General features: G+C 40.0%; 1 protein-coding gene across 13 annotated transcripts in view; it reads right to left on the reverse strand.

Moving 5' to 3' along the window:
- Positions 1-459: 459 nt before the first annotated feature.
- myo18ab (myosin XVIIIA b) overlaps positions 460-20,262 on the reverse strand; it is a 207,556-nt gene continuing 187,753 nt past the window's right edge. For 7 of the 13 annotated variants that reach the window (XM_055012347.1, XM_055012346.1, XM_055012345.1 and 4 more), the window contains 6 exons: positions 19,557-19,742; positions 19,234-19,373; positions 15,980-16,024; positions 7,880-8,002; positions 4,787-6,301; positions 2,711-2,852 (listed from right to left, as the gene is read on the reverse strand). In XM_055012347.1, the coding sequence (XP_054868322.1) occupies positions 4,795-6,301; positions 7,880-8,002; positions 15,980-16,024; positions 19,234-19,373; positions 19,557-19,742 (2,001 nt within the window). In that variant the 3' untranslated portion in view covers positions 2,711-2,852; positions 4,787-4,794. Of the gene's footprint in view, positions 2,853-4,782; positions 6,302-7,879; positions 8,003-15,979; positions 16,025-19,233; positions 19,374-19,556; positions 19,743-20,262 lie in introns of all 13 variants that reach the window. The other 6 variants (XM_055012351.1, XM_055012339.1, XM_055012338.1 and 3 more) reach the window with 5 other exon arrangements.

Consider the following 20,262-nt stretch of genomic DNA (forward strand, 5'->3'; position numbering starts at 1 on the left):
TTGAGATTACAGCCTGTATTAATCACTCTGAGACTAAGATCTACCATACATTCATCATCATGTGAAATGAATTTCTCCATCAGAAATCTCGCTACCTCCGGCTAAAAGTATTATCTGGCAAGCTAAATGCTGTTAATTATTGCTCTTAAGCAGCTTCCTTTTGGTGCACACAACAGCTACAGTATGTTTCCTTGTGTTACAGGAAATAAAACCAATAATAAACAAAATGTGTCTGTTGTGTCCATTTAAGACATTCCAAGGGTCATTGCCACTGTTGACATTTGTCACAGAATGTAAAAGACAAAAGTGGATGAATCAGAAAATACCTTGTATTATCTGCATGTGATATGGAAATCTCAACAAAATGCATCCAAAGTTCAAACTGAAGTGTACATGGGATTGTGAACTAAAGACCAAAACAGCAAAACAGGTCATACAAATCCAGTGTCCAAAGCAATCTGAAACAATCACCATCATTTATTTACAATATATTAACCTGTGATGCAAAATTTATAACAAGTTGTCAATTTGTTCAATAATGAAAATAAAGAGGATGCATTTCAAGGTTAACATGAATCATACACATATATAAATACTGTGTGCAGTGAGCATTGTCATTTTTTTCCTGTTGAAGCCAGACACTTTATTAGGGTAAATAAGGTCAAAAACACATTTTAACATTTGAGTCGACTGCATAGAAAATAAAAATGAAGAGTACAAAAAGAATTAATAGTAGAATCAGCCCCAAGTTCTCCCACAACATCCAAGAATTCTTTCAGTCCCCCACACATTAAGCTCTTCTAGTCTTCAAATGGCTTTCAAACATATCTAAAGCTATATCTAAAGTCAGTAAATACAGACACGTGACCAGAGGGTGCAATGCAACGCTTAAGCAACCATAAAACTACAAGTTTTTATTTCCTTGCTATTCAGGCATCACTGTGTTAAAAACACACACAACTTGACAGATAAACAAAGACACTGAACATGAGTTCACAGTATTGGTTATACAGGTTGGGCTGCAGTGTGTCCAGTAAAGGAAGTTGTCATTAAAATGAAGCTAGAAAATGGCTGGTGACATTCCACTATTCTTATTATCATCAAAACCCGTGAAAAGATGTGAATCAAAAAGATTGATTTAGATTAATTCAATTTAGCTGAATTTCTGTGACGAGATTTGCTTGCAGGGTTAATGTACAACTGTACTGAACTCACACTCAAAATGTACACAACTGACTAATCAGTGAAAACTGCTGCCATACATCACTCCACTTGTCCAGTTGTGCAGAGGCATTGTGATTCTGTTCCTTTTTTCTCCCTCTCTCTCTTCCTTTCTCCCTCGCTAGTTATACCACTTTTCATGACAATAGTGAAACACAATGAATGTGTTTTAGCTCTGTGATTTGAACAAGTTACATGTCGAATCCAAATTGCTTGAATTAGGTCTTTAAAAAAAGATTAATTGGCAACAACCACTTTTATAGAAGCAGTCTTTCCATGTGATTTTTTGAAAATAAGAAAAATACAGTTACAACACCAGCTTTTTGCTATAACATGCTGGTTTAAGATACATGTAGTCAGTGGTTTTGTGAGAAACCAACAAATGACTGGTGCTCAAAGTCAAGTACTTTCCTTTTGGAAATGGAAAGCACATCACACTAAAAACAAACAACAGAAGGCATATGAATAACAAGCACTAGTCTCTTTGTCACTAAAGAAGTCTGGTAAGTATTCAGCCAAATCAATTCAAAATAAAAATAAGACAAAGCATTTCACAGATGTAAGCTCAAACTTTGCAGATATTAATTTGCTTGACAGCGATCCTCTACAAAACAAATCTGTCAAACATCAAAAACAAAAGATTCAAAAGGAGAAAAAATTGTTTGCTTCCATAGCAGAGCGGTTAACTGGTGCAGTCCTCTTCCCCTGGAAATAAGAGATAATTTGCCAGCAAAATGCAGAAAAAAACTTTGCAGGAAAACATAAAGCAAGCAGAAGATAATGACAACATCTTCAGTGTACAGTGCAGCAGTTCGTGAAGAGCCACAGCTGCAGAGAAGCCAGCTGTAGAGGAGCACACTTAAATAAAATGGCACTTGTCCCAAAGAGGAAAGAGGGAAAAAGGCTGAGGCTTTTCTCAGGATTTAGTATCAACTGTTAATAAGTATAACAATGTGCACACATATTGGAACAAAGGCTTTTTGGCAATATGTTGTTGCATGGCAATGCATATTATTGTGGTGTACTATATATAAATAAGGGAGGACGAGGGATACAGAGAAAGAAAGAATATATTATCATTGAAACCTCAAGTTCTTTGGCTCAGTTACAACCATGATGGGAGTTAAACTGGATGGCTGCTCAAGCCAAACAACTGCTGCTTGCATGCAACCAGCAGAGTGGAGTCATTAGTAACAGAGCTGCTGTGTGCAGTGAGGTCAGACTGATGAGTGCCTAGTCAAAAACCCAATGACTATGACTATGACCCACCTATGACTAAATCCTGTGAGAACCTACCATGGGAAGTTTGGATTTTGAGTGTTTGTGTTTTCCTGTAGGACTGTGAGTGTTTAGGTGTGTGTTTGTGTCCAAGTGACCACTACTGTGGTCAGTGTTACATGCAAGGTGAACTGTCCCAGCTGAATGATGGTGAAATTCAGAGGATGGAGGCTGGCGGTGAGGACTATGATGTGGTCCCATAGAGCCTGTCCTCAACGTCATCATCTTTCATGTGGCTGCTGTATCTGTATCGGGAGTAGTAAGAGCCCTCAGTCGCCCGGCCCTCCTCTTGTTCTTCTTCCTCCTTCTCTTCATCAGATCTATCAAAGCAGTAGCGTCTTTGGCTAGGGGGGCTGGAGGAAAGAAGGAAAAGTAGCAGCTAATGTGAATAAAAAAATAAGTGAACAATGACTAAAAAAACACAAGCAGATGTAGAAATGAGCACTTTCACAAGTCGCCTAAAGAAAATGTAGCAAACAAGGAGCTCACAAAATACATTAACAGGAATTTTAAAAATATGCTACAAACCGACTGGTTGGTATGTAATCTTCTATGACCTACCAGGTGAAAAACATAACGACAGGCAAAGGTAAATTGAAAAAAGATATAATTCTGTCTGACTGTGAAAGGTTGATATGCTGTATAAGAATGAGACTTTTTGACTTAATCTGAACATTGCACCACTAAGCACGCTGCAGCTGTGTACTTCACAGGCTGGTGAGTCAGGAAGAAACCCAGCATTTGTCCCATCTTTGGTTTTAAGGTGTTGAATTTAACAACTAAGTCAACTGTCATTGTTTTTCTTGAGCCAGTAAGATTAGCTTCCTGCTAAAAGGGCTGCGTGCTATCCTGCGACTTTGTAGACAAGTAAATACAGACACATTCCAAGTCTTAAACAAGAACAGAAATACATTAGAATGCAACAGACATTTGGACACTAACACATAAACACATCCAAACATGCAAGCTGCTGAATTTGAGCATTTGTCAACAAAGTTCTTGTTGAGCAAACATCATTTGTTGAACACTTTAGCATGAATACTCTTAAATGAGTGATTTTGGTGTTATTGTTAATACTAGCACATGTAGCAGTACCTTTTACTATCTGCTAGCTTGTGCACCTGTTCTTTTTGTTGACAAGAAGCTTCAATGTGACTTGTAGCGTTTCGGTATTTGCTGTCTGTTTGGGAAGGTTCATAGTTTGATTGTGTTTTACATATTTGCAGCATTATTTGACATGTTTTAGTAGTGACAATGTTTTCATCATTTTATTGTGTATTCTTGTGCTATAGTATAAAGAGCTCTACTAACAACTACAGTAGCTGCACCTTCATCACTGTTGTGATATTTATTTTGCCTTTAGCTTTCGGCGGCTGCAAAAACACAGCAACCCTCATGTGATATGGTATCATGCTGTCATGCCCAACTGTTAATATGGTTATTAAGGGACTGTATCTATGCTATTCAAACAAACACATGACATTTTTACAGGTGGTGTTCCATTCTCAAAATGTTGCAAGTTAATTTGCTCAAAACTAAAAAATTTAAATTAAGTGAGTAATCACTCCAAAACCTAAAAATGACTGAAGTCACTTTAAAATGTCATCTGAAATATTTCTGATGAACTCTGACACACACAAAAAAATGTAATCCATTTAAGGGTTAGTATGCAGCTCTTCAACATTATTGAATACTGAAAGGGCTTAAACTGTGAAAACTAGGGATTAATTGCTGTCAACTATGAATCACAAATAAATTTGCCTCTTGTTGTAAATCAATGCTCAAGGTTTAATTATGCCTGCAGTTATGGGGCTGGAAGGAAAAATATGTTATTGTCCCATTTAATTGACTTCTGTTATTTTTATGTTTCTGGGGCAACAAATCAAAGTGACATCTCAGAAGTTAATAAAGGCTGATTTACTATCCATATTAAGTGCACATTCTTATTAACTGACTAACTTATTAACTAGTGTGATAAATTTCATAACACATGACCGTTCTGCTCCCGAATAAAACCGGAGAAAAGACAGCCATAGAGCATAGTCACCACTACAAGATTGAAAACTGAGAACTTGTGAGAACTGTTAGCATGCCTTACATGCATTCTGTCATCAGAAAAGCAAACCGCAAATTATAATTTTAAAGTGACAAAGTCGAATCCAAGTCAGACTAAATGTGGAACATTTAAAGTGCTGATTGATACAACTGAAAAAGGTCTTTGATGGGTAAGGTCACACCATGCTTCAAACACGGTTGAAGGGTTTCAACAAGTCAGGCAATCACCTACTCCCTGCATCAGTCACTGTCTGGCCGGTACAAGTACTTCATCATCAGGCTGTCCACTTTCTTCTTCCTCTTTTTCTCATCCTTTTTGTTAAGGGGTTGGCTCTCACTCTGTGGTGCAGCTTCTCCCTCCCCTTCTGGGCTGGACACCTTTCGACCTGGGGCTCTTTTCACACTGCTGGAACTTCGATAGGAAATAGTGGAGGCACCTGAGCTTGAGTCTGACGGAGAGTCTGACTCAGAATCTGAAGGTGAAGCAGATGAGGAAGAAGACGAAAATTCATCCTTCTTTTTGGACTTTTTCTTGGACTTTTTGGACCTCTTCTTGGAGTTGCTCCTGTGACGACGAGTCCTGTCTCCTGAGCTGTCAGACTCAGAGCTTCTCTTACTTCTCTTGCTCTTGCCTTTGTTCTTGCTGCGATGGCGACTGCTGCAGCTGCTGGCACTGCGTGATGGTCTCATACAGTCCACAGCAGATGCAGAACGTCTCAGACTGCTTGTAGGCCGAGCACTCTCTCTGTCATGAACATCTTTGCTGTCATCTACATTATTCCTGGATTTTTCTTCTTCACCCTCAGAATCTTCCAAGCTCCTGCGTTTGAATTTGATTGGTTTAAAACTCAGCACTTCATTGATAGCTTTCTCCAGGTCAGGATCAAGGTAGTTGCGATGACTGACTGGTTTGATGTCCGAGCTATCAAGTGGGTCATTATCAAAAGTGGATCTGGCTTGTGGAGGTGGCATGGAGATACTGCGGCCAGTCGATGAGTGAGGACTAAACGCCGACCTCTCAGTGAAGGCTACACTTCGACTATCATCAACATCAACGTCAAACTCACTAAGACGGCAGCTGCGTGCCAGTGACATATGAGAATCAGATTGGCTAACACTTCCAGGACTGCGACCCCCAGACCATCTACTAAAGCAAGGGCTGCTGGGATTGCTGCCATACACTGATCGCCCGACTCTGCCTTCATTTACGTATGAGGCACTTCGATGCCGTCCAAGTGGGCTTGAAGAGCCTAAGCTGATAGTAGACTTGGAATCATGTTCTGGGCTTAACTCAAGATGTGTGGAGGCCCGACTCGGTGCAGTGAATGAAAAGGTTGATTCTTTGTCAAAGTCACCCCAGCGGCTGTCCATGCCTTTCCTGGCTTGGCTGATGGCCTCTGAATAGGCTTGGGAAATGACGGAGTCTCTGATGTTCATGTCATCCACAGCCTGGGACTTCCTTCTAGAGCTGACTATGTAGGTGTCATCCTGAACATCTGAGGTTTTGGACTTGGGCTTATGGAAGGACAGAGCGTCCTCTGAATCTGCATTTTCCCTGAGAGCACTGAAGAGGGCATCTCCTTTGCCAGCAATAGAATCAGGGTTGGATCGTTTTCTGTAGCTTAGAGAGCTCATCACTGACACTGGCCTGTTTGTTTCTACCTCTTTGCCCTCTTTATTCATCTCTTTCCATTGCTTACCCTCTTTCCATTCTTTCCCTTCCTTTGCATCAACATTTACAGCATATCTAGAAAGAAACAACAGTGGGAATGATAAAGGAATAAAGACAGAGGGAGAGAAAATGACAAAGATGAGAGTGGGTCAAGTGGAGATGGAAAAAGAAAGAGATAAGAAATAAATGAATGGAAGTTGACAAATCTTAAAAAGAGAAATGTGGTAAGAAATGTAAGCACTAACATTGAACAAAATGAGAGGACAGCAATGAAAAAATACAGATAAAGGAGATAGCAACTGGAGACAACTGACTAGGTACCAACAATCTTTTTTTTTCCTTCACTGAAACGTAAAGCCAGACACCAAAACAATTTTACTGCCCACCAAGGACAAATGAAGGCCATGGGAATGATATGAAAGGGAGAAATCACAACTTCAATCATCTACAATCCCTTTTCAATGCAATTACTGTTATAAAAACAAAAAAAAACTTCCACTAGATAAGTCCTTTATTTCTCCCCACGCCAGGGGAAATTTGCATTGTTACAGCAGCTTATGTAGCAATAGACGTAGTAATAGAGATAAAATAATAATAGAACGCTAGTAATAATATTTATAAATGTACAGGGATGAGAAATGAGGATGAAATAGTACAGTATTGACACACTGTAATGCAGTATAAAGTGGCTTAAAAAAATAAGTTTAAAAAGTGCAAAGATGTAGCAGTGCAATAATGTCTGTGCAAATTTTATGGTTTGGGGTGGTAATGAAATGAGCCGTTTATGTTAACATCAGCCAGTGATGCTGATGTTGTAAAGTCTTACAGCAGATGGGATGAAGGACCTGCGATAGCATTCCTTCTTGCAGGGTGGATGTCTCAGTCTGCTGCTGAAGGGGCTGCTTAAAGACCCCACTGTGTCATGCAGTGGGTGAGACTATATCCACTTAGCTAAATAGCAGATACATATGCAATACATCCTGAAAAACATCGAGTCAAAAAAGAATGAACGATAGTCAACAATATTAAAGGACATTTCTGTTGTCTTTTCCACTTTCTCATTGGTCTATTGTTTAAAAGAACTTGACAGAAATTACAGTGTGCCTGTATCATGTATGACCATTAGTCATTTGAACTTGAAAGTTACTTCAAAAGGCAGTGTCAGCTAGCTCGATGAATCAGTCAGTGTTTGTCTAAAAGGACATGCTGCTAAGAGAGATTTAAAGACTCAAAAAGTTTTTAATGTTTGGGAGTGACTGAACCAACGGAGGAAAGTTAAATTTTCTGGTACGGAGACAAATCTGGGGAAATCGAAACTGTCAGCTTGCAGACACATTTATTAATCTCAGTGAGTAGCTCAGGTAGACTATGCCAGATGGCCAATGGGCACATTGATAAATCTACCACTGAGGTGGTTTGATTTGAGAAAAAAATAGATCACGCTTCACCGAGTGGGTGACAATAAAGACAAAGCAGCTTGACAAATATATTTCAGAAATAGGAGATCCCTCATTTCAGCCAAATAGTCTTCACTGATGACTTTGTTCCCTCTGGGTCCTATCATATAAATCTTTTCATGCAGGCTAAGACCAAAAGAGGTCAAATGTCTGGTCGACTGATACCGATAGAAACAGCTGCTGCCTGTGTACTGACCTGGAGCTCTTGAGACTGCCGTCATCAGAGAGATTTTTGGTTGAACCTTTGCTCTTGGACAACCAAGACTTTACCCCATCCACACGATCCTCCATCTCAGAGTCTGATTCTGAATCCCCCTGACTGATGAGGAGTCAGAGACAGGAAAAAAGTCAGAAGAAACAAAGCAAAGATGACATCGCAAAAGAGGTAATGAACAAAGCAAAGAGAAGTCAGATACTGCCATTCAGTGAGGAGAAAAAAGGTAAAAGGAATGTTAGTATGAAATAGGAGTCAGCACAAGTAGAAATGTTCCTGAAATTCTCAGTGGCTGTGGAACTAAACAAGGAAAAGCAGGCTTTAAGTGTTTGTGTGACAACAAAGGGCGACTGTGGCATTTATACTGGATGAAAGACAGTGCATGCAGTAAGCTCAAAGAGTCCTGTAAACACACAAACATGCCCATGAGAAGTTGTATAGATTCTTCTCCCTGTGAGATGAGTGAAGATTCTCAATGGCCCTGCAGTAAGATGGCACTGAGGCATCCAACAAACATTCAACCTTTACTTTTCGAAAGCTACTTTAAAAGCGCAGCAGCAACTTGACAGGAGCAAAACCCAGCAAACAGAGCCAAAATAATACAAATGTTCTTTTTTAAATTACCCAGCTTATATTTTCATAGGCTTGGCCATTCTGATAGTTCTAACAAGATTTCACATAGCAAATTTACTGCTGAAACCTGGGAAAGAAGAAACACTGAAGAAATAACCATTAAGGCTGACTGTTTTTAGGTCCACACTTCTACTCTGGTATTTGTTGCTTTGAAATTGACTTTGTCATTTGATAATGTGGTTAAACTGACAATGTGTTCAGCAATGTTTATATAAAATGACAGTACAATGATTTAGTGCTGCAGTTTCATAATTTTTTTTTGGGGGGGGGGGGGAGGGGGTGTGCAGGTATAAAAGCGATAATCCAAACTGAAGAAGCAAAATCACTAAAAGGCAGCTTTACAGAGTCTTTCATTAGAGCCTCCCAACATTTGGAATGCCCATGGCTTTCAAACGTTATGATCAGGGATTGGATAATTTAACATTTGCAATCTCTTCAAATTAATTTTGTCAAAAATTAAGGGAAACTTCAACTTCAGCTTCTCTTCACTGGCTCCCTGTAAAATCCAGGACTGAATTTAAAATCCTTCTCACATAACTCTGAATGTCCAATCTCCATCTTATCTTAAAGACCTTATTGTACCATATCATCCTAACAGAGTGCTTCGCTCTCAGGCTGACTGCAGGTTTACTTGTGGCTCCCAGAGTTTCCAGAAGCAGAATGGGAGGCAGATCCTTCAGTTATCAGCTCCTCTGTTGTGGAATCAGCTCCCAGTTTGGGTTCAGGAGGCAGACACCACCTCTACTTCTAAGATTAGACTTAAAACTTTCCTCTTTGATAAGATAAAGCTTTTAGTTAAGGCTGTTCAGGATCATCTGAGCTGTCCCTTAGTTATGCTGCTATAGGTTTAGACAGCTGGAGGACTTCCCATTATACACTCTTTTTCTTCCATACAGTTATACACCACCACTGCAAGTCACTAACTTTGTGTCCTTTTGTCCTCTCTGCAGGTATGTCTGGAACTAGGACTACACATATTTGACCTGAAGTCACTGGCTTCACAGATCTCCAAAGTGTTTTTTTTTTTATTAATCTCTTACATATAGTTTGTCTGTTGTCCATCTGTAATCCAGCCACCAAAAGTTGCATGAAGATTTTAATGGCTCCAGAAAGATCTGTGCGAAACTACTGCTTCAAGCATCATCCTCTGAAACAGGGTTGGTTGTTGTCTGAAGACTACAAGTGTGAAGACAAAAAAAATGTGAGTGCGCGGAAAGAACTGGATTTACCGGGCTGCTGTACCCCAGTTCCTCAACCGTTGCAGGCCAGAGGCTCCAGGATACATAACTGCTACTAGCATAACACACATGAACCTCTGGACTGAACTGAATCAGTTGAGTTGTATTCTTGGTATTGTGGGCACAAAGGAGGAGAATGCATGGAACACAACAAGACAGCATTGAAGTACTACTACATCAGTTGATAAGTTGTCTCATGTTTTGGACATTGTTCAACTGCTCTAATGTGTTTAGTAAATTGACATCCTGTGGTCAGCAGGACTTATATAAATTGAAAATCTCTTACAATATGTCACTTATTGATGGTTTATTTCACACTTATTCACACATGCACTGCTGTAGTTTAAATGACCCTCAGATGTATATGCATTATGATGACTACACCACAACTACCTTAATCAGAATAAATCACTGTAAAAGAGAGACAGTGAGAGAATGCTCACTTCTACTTGCTTCTAGATCTATAAATGCTACCATTATGAATAATGGAATACAGTCAAATCTATGAAAACTACCTATATGAAAAAAAATTCTTTTAACTGCAAGGCAGAGTCACAGAAAATGATAATTATTTTCATCAGCTGTCCTACACACACAGTCATATGCAGACACTCATAATTTCAGCTGTTGACAGAATGATTTGGTACACAGCTGGGCACTGCACTGTTTTTCCTCTCAATTATCATTACACGTTCACAAACCACTGTGAGCCATGGAGTAAAACAGAGGGCTTGTCATAAAATTTGACACGGATGAAAAGAGCGTGACGCTCATTAAGTGCCATCAAAGCCCAGTGCTTGCGTGGCGCTGTGAAATTAAGTTGTTACAGCTTAATAGTCCTACAGAGACATGAGAGAGTGGCTCAACATCGCTGCATCTGTTTCAGAAAGACTCCCATCTTGTTGAGAAAGAGAGAGAAAAACATTCTCTCTTTGTGGAGCTCAGGAAGGCACAGTACCACCTATAATTAAAATCATTAGCAGTCAGAGACAAAAGCTCCCTGGATTTCAAAGAGGATATTTCAAATAATCGCTTACCCTGGGAGATCTGAATGCATAGCCTGCTCGCTTTTATGGAATACAATAACCTTGGACAGTAATGCTGGGGATGCATTCATGTCAAATTCAGGGAGGGCTGTACGGGAGGAAGGACGGGGCGACAGACTTAAGCTGTAATTAGCTTTGCAGAACATGGCTCAACTATTAGACAATCTGGGGATTTGGTTCTGCCTACTGCTGTAGTTTAAATGTAGGGTTATAGCCTACTGCTATAATGACAAAACAACCAAGTGTCTTTGTCACTGTGGTCTTGTTAGAAAATAGTGAGCAAACATCACTCAAGGAGAGAGGATGCTCAAACGTCAGGTAGCAGAACCAATGATGCTACTACTTCCTATTGGAAAAAGGTCGGAAGACTAATTAAAGAGGGCTATTGCCCTCTTTAATTAGTCTTCCAACCTTTTTCTTTATGATCAACACCCACTTTCCTCATTCTTGGGGCAATGGAAATGGGATGCAGGATTTTTTTCCACCTTGTAACTTTAGTTACAGTGTTGAGTTTTCTGACTTTTACAGCTGAGTTTATTGTACAGTAATCATTTCTCTGAGAAACATTTATGCCTCACATGCTTTAGAAGGAATGCAACAGCTTCCTGATTAACATTTGGTGGACTGTCATTTTTTTTTCAATGCAAGAATTGTTTATATCTTGTATCACACAGCTGTCCTAGGGAGGGGCTGGGGTCGATGGCCATACTAAGTGCAGGACTTCGACACCTAGGTTAACATCAAAACCTGACAATATTATAGAGAGACAGATAAATCAAACTTAGAGTACTTTAACACTCTGAATGAAGTGCTACAAGTAAACATTGACTTTTTCAGTATCTACCTAAAAACTACAATTCTTCCCTAGCCTTGACAAAGTTGCCTCAACATATATCCTCAAAATAAAACAATTACCGGTATTAGGTTTTAAGTTTTTTTTGTGTAGGCAAAAGTAAATGCAAATTCTATCAAATTTGAAAAGTAATTTGCAAACATTTTTGTCAAAATATAACCTGAAATAGTATGTGTTTACCACTAAAGCTCCAGGACATATTCAGAACCCAGGTTTATGGCCAAAACCACAATAGTGGAAGTAAACGATTCACACATGGTGTCAACCACAATTTATGTCCCTTACCACCATACTATTAGCTAAGCCCTGCTGAGAGCCGTGGGGAAGCAAACAAACACAGTGCTGAGGAGACATTAATTGTCTGTGACATTCTGCCGCCATTGGTTGTACATCTCTGTTACACACTATTACATTCATCATTAGCCTCTATGGATCCTCCTGCTCTCCTCAGCTTTGCTCATCTTTGTCCTTGGGTCGTACAGACACCGCTATTTACGCTACACACATATGAAACTGTTGGCTGAGTGACGTCTCTGTGGCTTTAGAGCAGTGGTTCCCAACCTGTTTTGCTTGGAGCCACCCCCTATAAGCTGCACTCCAGCCCCAGCGCCTCGCCAGCGCTGCGCCTACCCCCCCCAAAAAAAACACCCCATAAGTGCACTACAAAACATAAGAGGGAAGTTATTGAATTGTATTACTAATAGAAAATTCCTTAAAATTATTTAAAAAAATAATATTTTATATCAAACCAAGAGTTGTACTATGACGAGGAGGAGAGAGTTTATGGCTGCAGTAAATTTGGTGACACTACAATGCATAAGAGTTAAGTTATTGATTTTTTTTTTTTTAACTACAAAAATCCTAAAATTGTGAAAAAAAATTAATATCAAACCAAGAGTTGTAGTATGACCAGCGGGAGTCAGTTGCTGGCTGCAGTAAATTAGTTGAATATTTGTGGCTCTTCGCTGTTTGCAGCGATTTTGCATTTTGCAGACGGTCCCTGTTCACTGGTCGCACAGCCGGCTGCTCATAGACACCACTGTTATTTCTGCAGCTTGAAAGACAGCGACTTGTCGCTGTCATTTGCGAGCATTTCACCACAAATAACAGAATTCTGTCTCGTCCTTTAATAAAACCAAATTTAAGGTAACTCTGGAGGTATAGCCGGAGATTTTAGGTACTGATGAATCTTCACCCGTTTTGCATTTGTCAGACACCGTTTCCATCAGTAATTTTCCAACTGCACACAAACTAATGAATCGGGATGAACTAGCGAGCCGACCTGAAGAAAGACCAAATAAATATGTTTTTAAAATGTTTTATAGGTAGACTTGTGATGACACAGTGAGTCTGTTACTCTGATTTTATCCAGAATGTAAAAATCTATTTTTTTTTATAACATCACAGCCTCAGAGCAGACAAAGCTTTGCGTCTCCCCTCAGATCTCTGGCTCCCCCCAGCTTGGGAACTACTGCAGACAGGCATATGCATTGTCTCCAAGACTATCAAGAAATATATGCTTGAAAGACTCCTGTCATTACTAGTGTTGCATAAAAAAGTTACATAGCTAGATAGGTAGCTAGATAGATATTCTATCATCTTCCTGTTACTCTCTAGACATTCTTCATTCTTCACAGGCTTACAGTAGCTGATGTGCTTTTTCCAACTGTCATGGAGCAAGAACATGACTATTTATGAATGTTTACAGTCATAAGGAACCTTAGGTCTGATAAATGACTGGAATTTTAATCTTGAAGTGTAGTTATGCTACATTCTTCTATTGGTGCAGCCGTGTGAGACTACACATTCTGCTACGTTGTTTGGTACAGCCGTGTGAGGCTATTACACTACATATATTCATATGCATAGCTACATAATTTAAGCTTCATAAAAAGAGACATGCATGCTGTGTCTTATTAAAACACTAGGAAGGATTAACTTTTTATGAAAATGTAGAGGTGTTGTGAACTAATTACAAATCAAAACATTTTGGTCTTTAGCCTTGACAGAAGTCTGCGCTTCCCAGCTGTGATTGGTTATCTATTACACTGTCTGAAAACCCTACACTGACAGTGGAGGGAAATAGCTGGAAGCCAGAGGTTAATGCTGCGTGTGAGCTACTTACCTATCCAAAGTTGTTTAAATCAATCCAACTGGACTTTAAGAAAGTTCTTTGAAGACGTTTCACCTCTCATCCAAGAGGCTTCTTCAGTTCTGGTGGTGGTTGATGTTGCCTCAGCTTATAACCTCTGTGAGGTGTGGTCAGTGCTATTCATATTCTGACGACCATTGCCAAGGCCCGTCCGGCTCCTCAACGATGGTCGTTGGGAGCCAGGGAGTGACAATGGGGGTCAATGAAATGCGAGTTTCACCGAGCTCGGACGGGCCTTGGCAATGGTCGTCAGAATATGAATAGCACTGACCACACCTCACAGAGGTTATAAGCTGAGGCAACATCAACCACCACCAGAACTGAAGAAGCCTCTTGGATGAGAGGTGAAACGTCTTCAAGAAACTTTCTTAAAGTCCAGTTGGATTGATTTAAACAACTTTGGATAACCATGACCTGGATGAATGAGAACCTACACAGACATCAGCTACTTATGCTCACTAGAGCAAGACAGCTTTTTGTAAGACATTTGAGAGTTCTGCATTATTAAACAAGTGCAAGTCAAAGATTGATGAGTGACACACATCCCTTTATCCTGTCAGGATAGTTACCGCCGAGCCACAGTCACATCAAGCCCTAAAGCAGGACGATGAAATATTAAGAGGGCCCAGGGAGCAAGAGACTGAGTCAGTGCCAACTGCTGTTCAAACATAACAGCAGCGTTCGATATGATGCCCTCAAACCAGAAGATAAATACAGCTGAATGGACTCCCCAGTCAAGTTAAAGGAGAACTGTGAGGCACATCTTGGCCTCAAGGGAGATGACCAGAGAAATCCTGACGTGTCTTTCAACTCAAAGCTTTGAAAAGTGGTTACCCATACAGGATATCGAAGACAGGAATAGTGTTATGCTTGAAGTCTCAGCGTTTCTTTTTCTGGGTATATATAGAGTTTCGACCTCTAACAAGTGCTGGGAGGTTCCAAGTATTGGGTGCTGTGCACCATTCAGGTCACTTACATATGACCTGCATTCATTTACCCATGGTATGTAGAGTTTTACATGTTACAAATGCAGGGGGACAACATAGTAACAGAGACTCCTTAATTCTCTTCTGTGACAGTGAACACATAATAGGGATAACTATTCTGCTTATTGATGCATGTAATAGCTGAATAAAGTAACCTTACTACCCTTAAGTGTTAACTTTACTGGGACTGCAACAATGTGCTGCTTACTTCTCTCAAACACTGGGACAGACTTGCTTCACACAACACATCCACTTGTCTGTCACCACCTTCTTCTAAACGGGCAGTCAGACTGTGGCCACAGTGTGGTTAAAGCACTTGGTTCCATCGTCCTGCTTCCTGTGATCTGAAAGCTCCCAGTCAGTCTATCCAGTATTATACATAGTGTAGAGGCCAGTGAGTCTAAAGACAGCTGGTATATACTTGATTCAAGATGACAGGCTTGGTCAGGGGAGAAGTCAGTCAGTCAGTCACTATCTGCTCTGCTTTAAGCTAAACTTTGTCACACTATTGAATGTTTCAATACTTAAATGTGTATGACTGGTGGTTAGTTTGCTAAAATATAAAAGTTGAGTAAGCGTATTTCAGAGTGTTAGCACATTGCTATCCAGATTTCATCAATGTAGCTTGATATGTCACAAACGTGCAAAATACCAAAAAAAAAGTGTTTTTTTAGGGTTTTCCAGCACTAGGAGGGAGGACTGCGTCATGCTGGGGCAGTAACATATTGTCAGTGGCATTCATGCATCTCAACTTGTAAGGGCATGCAACAAAAAGTGGAGTAAATGTGAGTAATGAAGTAATCTCTGAGCACTGCTGATGATGCATTATCCCTGAGTCTTCAGACATCAAAAGAAAGATCCCCCGCTAAATTTACAGGACCTCTGCTCTGTGGATCCTCTCTTCCTTTTTGAACAGCTTAACATGTGTGGATCTGGGTTTGAGCCATCAAACTTCAATTCTTCAGTTATACTTTTTTCTGTTGCGGGATGTTTCTGTAAAAATAAGTTCTCTTCTATGGCATGACTGCCAGGAGTGACAGACTAACTGGACTGACATTTGACCCAGAGACACTGGGTGTTCTCTCTCAACTATCAACTTATTGACTAAATGTTTAAAGACTCTAGAATGCTGCATCATTTCCAGTGGTGAAAAAAGGGAGATGAAATTCCTCACATTCTATTCTTTCTTTTCTGATACTTTGTCACCATGTCTTGCAAACTGGCCGTGATGATGATGATGGGTGGAGGAAGAGCCAAGAAAAGAAAACACAGGAAAACAAAAGATAATAGGAAAACATAAAATAAGAATCATGTCAAAAATAATCCATGAATGATGCTTAAAATATCTCAGAAATTATGGATGTGGAAGATGCTGTGATGGCCCAGTTTTGTTTTTGCCTTTGGCAAGTCAACTGTACTGCATGCATCATGTTTTCAGTGGCACTGAGCATGCCGCTTCATTCTGACCTTACACACAGAGTAAAGAAGAAAGCCTTACAGACCCAAATTTAATGACTCACAGAGCTTTTCATGGCTGTTGTAGACAGAAGACCTCTCACTCTGTCTTTGTAGACCACACTGACATTTTAATAGAGAGTATCCATTTTCCAAACAACGAGCCCCAGAGACAGGACAAGACTTTTCACTGTGTGTGAATAATACAGTGTGAGAGATTTAAAGAATAACTACCTTTGGAATACATTCAAAAAACTAAAAAAGATTACTTCAGTGCATCTATCTCACTCCCTCACTTATAAGGTGAGATAACTTCTGTCTGTGTAAGATGTAGATGTGTGTGTGTGTATATATATATATATATATATATATATATATATATATATATATATATATATATATATATATATATATATTAGGGCTGGGCACGTTAACGCGTTATTGTCGCGTTAACGTATCAATTCATTAACGCCGACAATCATTTTATCGCGCGTTAAGGTTTCAATGTTTATTGTTCAGTTCCAGATTTAGCTAACTACTTCTCTGCGGCTGTTAGCTTGTCTTGTTTTAGTTTATCTCTATTTCTCCCATACGCTGAATGCAGCCAGTCTGCCGAAGCCTCCCTCCACTGTTACTTTGGGTGAGACGTGATGACGTCCCTCTGTGATGAATGAGTGGGACTTTATCTGGTTCTCTGGTGGTTTATTGAACACAGGCTACTGTTGGCCGTAGCCAACACCAGAATAACTACAAAAACCCCATAATGTAGCTCCAGAATTAGCCGCCGTTCCCAGCTCTCTCTCACTCGACACACACACTGGGCCCTGCATGGAGTAACACACACACTACTGCTGACTTTCAGCCAATCAGAGGTGAGCTACCTAAACATGGTCCACTGACATTAGGTAAATCTGGAACTGAACAATAAACATTGAAACCTCAACATCAACAACAATATCAGTCCGTTACAATAATATTTTTTAAAAACTGCGTTAACACGCGACAAAATGATTGTCGGCAATAATGAATTGATACGTTAACGCGACTATAACGCGTTAACGTGCCCAGCCCTAATTTTAAATAAAGGTCTGATGTGCAGATTCTGCTTGCGCCAAGTTTCCTGATATAGTCAGTGAGCACAGGTTTGTGTTTTGGTTGGTGTATAGGCACCAGAGAGATCAACCTGGCAATCTCTCTAGGTTAAGAGTCGAGGAATTCAGCCTGCCTAGCTGTTGCTGATCAAAGCTCCGTCCTACACAAAGTCAGATATCGATCTTTCCATCAAATTCTTGGAAGGAAAACAAGCAACTTTTTTGAAAGCAGTTGCGGCAGAAAGGAGAGATACTTACTTTACCATTGCAAGCCATCGCAGCTAAATGAAGATTTAGAGAGGGAGAAGTAGCTACAATGCATGGTAAAGTGGAACTGGGCAAGGTTTGGTCAAATGGAGAGTAATCATAAATCCTTCAGGAAGCACCTATATCAACAACAGGCAGGAATTATATATAGTCTTTTCACTGGACTGCACTGGATTTTCTGGACAGGAAAATTACTTTGAGCATGAAAATCAATTAATGATCTTGTGAATAGATTGCCACAATGATAACTAACCATACTCCAAGAGCCTCTTAGATCTGGTTGAAAACTTAAGTAAAAGGTGGTAAGTGAATGCAGAGACAATAGTACTTTGTAGCGCTATAATGTACAAACAAGTGACAAATTAAAGGAAAAACCAACATAATGTGACTTGGTAAGGAGTTGGGCAACTATGTTCTGCCAGAAGAGCTTCAGTGCCCCTTGGAATTGAACACCATTCTTCAAAAAAAAATACACCCTCATGTAGTGTCTTGACGACGGTGGTGCAGAGTGCTGTCTATTACCAAGGTCTTCCATAGATGTTCATTTGGGTTGAGATATAGTGACTGTGAAGGCCATAGCATATGATTTACATCGTGTTCATAGTTATCCAGCCATTCAGTGAGACCTCGTGCCCTATGAAAGGGGGGGCACTGTCATCCTGGAAAAGATCTCTGTTATCAGGACAGACATGTTTCCAGGTTAAAGGACAGAACAACTTTGTGTTTGTTTCTGCAGTGACCCTTCCCTTAAATGAGAAAGTGGATCCACTTTCTCATTTAATCTCAGTCTCATCTCACTGGATCCCATCAGTGTAGGGATCCAGCCTTCAGGCCTGTACCAGTGGTGAAGGATGACTTATCTGACTATATCGATATTTTCCACTTCTCTGTAGACCTGTGCTGATGGCTTTTGCACCACTCAACCGTCAAATGTTTGTAGTGATGGTTTCTGCACTGATAATATCTCTCTCTGTGTAAATGTTGACAGCTGTTTTTGCTGACAGCCTGATCACGTCCGGCATTAATATTCTCAGCCTCCAAGGGAAGAGTTGCTTTCTGATTTTCCATACAAATTGCACGAATGCATTAGCATCATAGTCAGCAGATGTGCACCGTCAACACAACTTCCCACATTATTAATTTATGTCTTTCTCATAGATATAAATGCAAACGTAACTTTAGTTACTGTTCCTACTGAAACACCCTTCAGTTGAGTTCTTTGTGACTGAAGCTCCTGCCATCTGTTCCCCAACAATAAAACTCATTCAGTCACTGTGATCTTTTACTGTTGCCATCTTGAAACGCAATATGAATCAAATAGGCCATCTCAACATTTTCATACAGGTCACAGACCAAATGATTGGATGTTGTTGGCTTGATTCCTCGTTTGCAGTGCTTCAGCATTTGCTGTGTTTCTTTCTCTACTCATTTATTTAGGCTTTTTATGTAGTTTGTCACCCTCTGTATTTGTCTATTGTGTTTTTTGAATATAGCAACAAATTTTCCTGATTTCAAGTCAGCTGACAGTTGAGACATGATCTAACAGGCAAACTCCATCTGACATGCTTTTGATAACTAACAATCTGGCCATGTATACAAGATACATTCTACATACCTGTTGATAAGGTCTTCATTGTCGTCACTCTCCATCTCATCCTCGATGGCAGCCTGGAGGTCACCGATTCTTTTGAAGGCCAGTTTGAGGTCTGCCTGCAGGCTCTGATTAGCAGCCTCTAGGCTCTCAATGTCCATTTCCTGATAATGAGATGAGAGACCGAGTGAACTTTTCAGCTGGCCAGGATCAAAGGTTGACCATGTTAATGTTACTGATTTATTGCTGATGGATGCTATACTAAAAGGCCAGGAGTGTCTGATTGTACTGCGTGCTCATTGCTAGTTGTTAGTAAGTTATCTCATTACCGTCTGTCACATCCTTACCAGTTCATGTTTTTTGCGGCTGGCCTCGGCTTCTTTTTTGGCCAGTTCACCCATCTCCTCTTTGATGTCACGGATCTGTCTCTGCAGACGTTTGTTCTGTTCTTTCTCTCGATTCTCGCTGCTGCTGCGCTGGTCTCGTTCCTCTGTCAGCTTCTCCAGGTTTTCCTTAAGACGAGCTACGAGGCTCTGCACAGCAACAAAAAGAGAACACTGATACATTATACATACTGTTTGTGGGATAATATGGAACCAGATGAACAGTATGCCAAAATATGTGACGCAAAGCAACACTAACCAGTGTTAACTCCTTACCCAAATGTTCAGGGTTGCTGCAAGTAAAGCAGAGTTAGATGCTTTTCAGATTTTAGATTTCCATAAGTAATGACAGAGTCTAATTTATATCTGTTTGGCAATAAAGCTGTATGTTGATAACAACCAGTTCTTGAATAAAAAGAAACCTTGACAACAAGGAAATTTGGTGTTAATATTGTTATTATCGATAATTCTGGACAACTACCAGTTGGTGTTGCTGTCACTGTTTTGAAAACTGTTTGTAAAGATCACTAAAACACAAGTGGCTATAGTGATCTAAGAAGTGCCATGGGGATAAAGAACTTAAGCAGTCTGACAATCATACAGGTTGCAAACAAAACAGTTCATTCACATTTTCTAAACCACTGTCTTTAGAGGAAGAGCTGAATGTGAG

This window comes from Amphiprion ocellaris, chromosome 7 (assembly GCF_022539595.1).
Source record: "Amphiprion ocellaris isolate individual 3 ecotype Okinawa chromosome 7, ASM2253959v1, whole genome shotgun sequence".
Classification (NCBI taxonomy): domain Eukaryota; kingdom Metazoa; phylum Chordata; class Actinopteri; family Pomacentridae; genus Amphiprion; species Amphiprion ocellaris.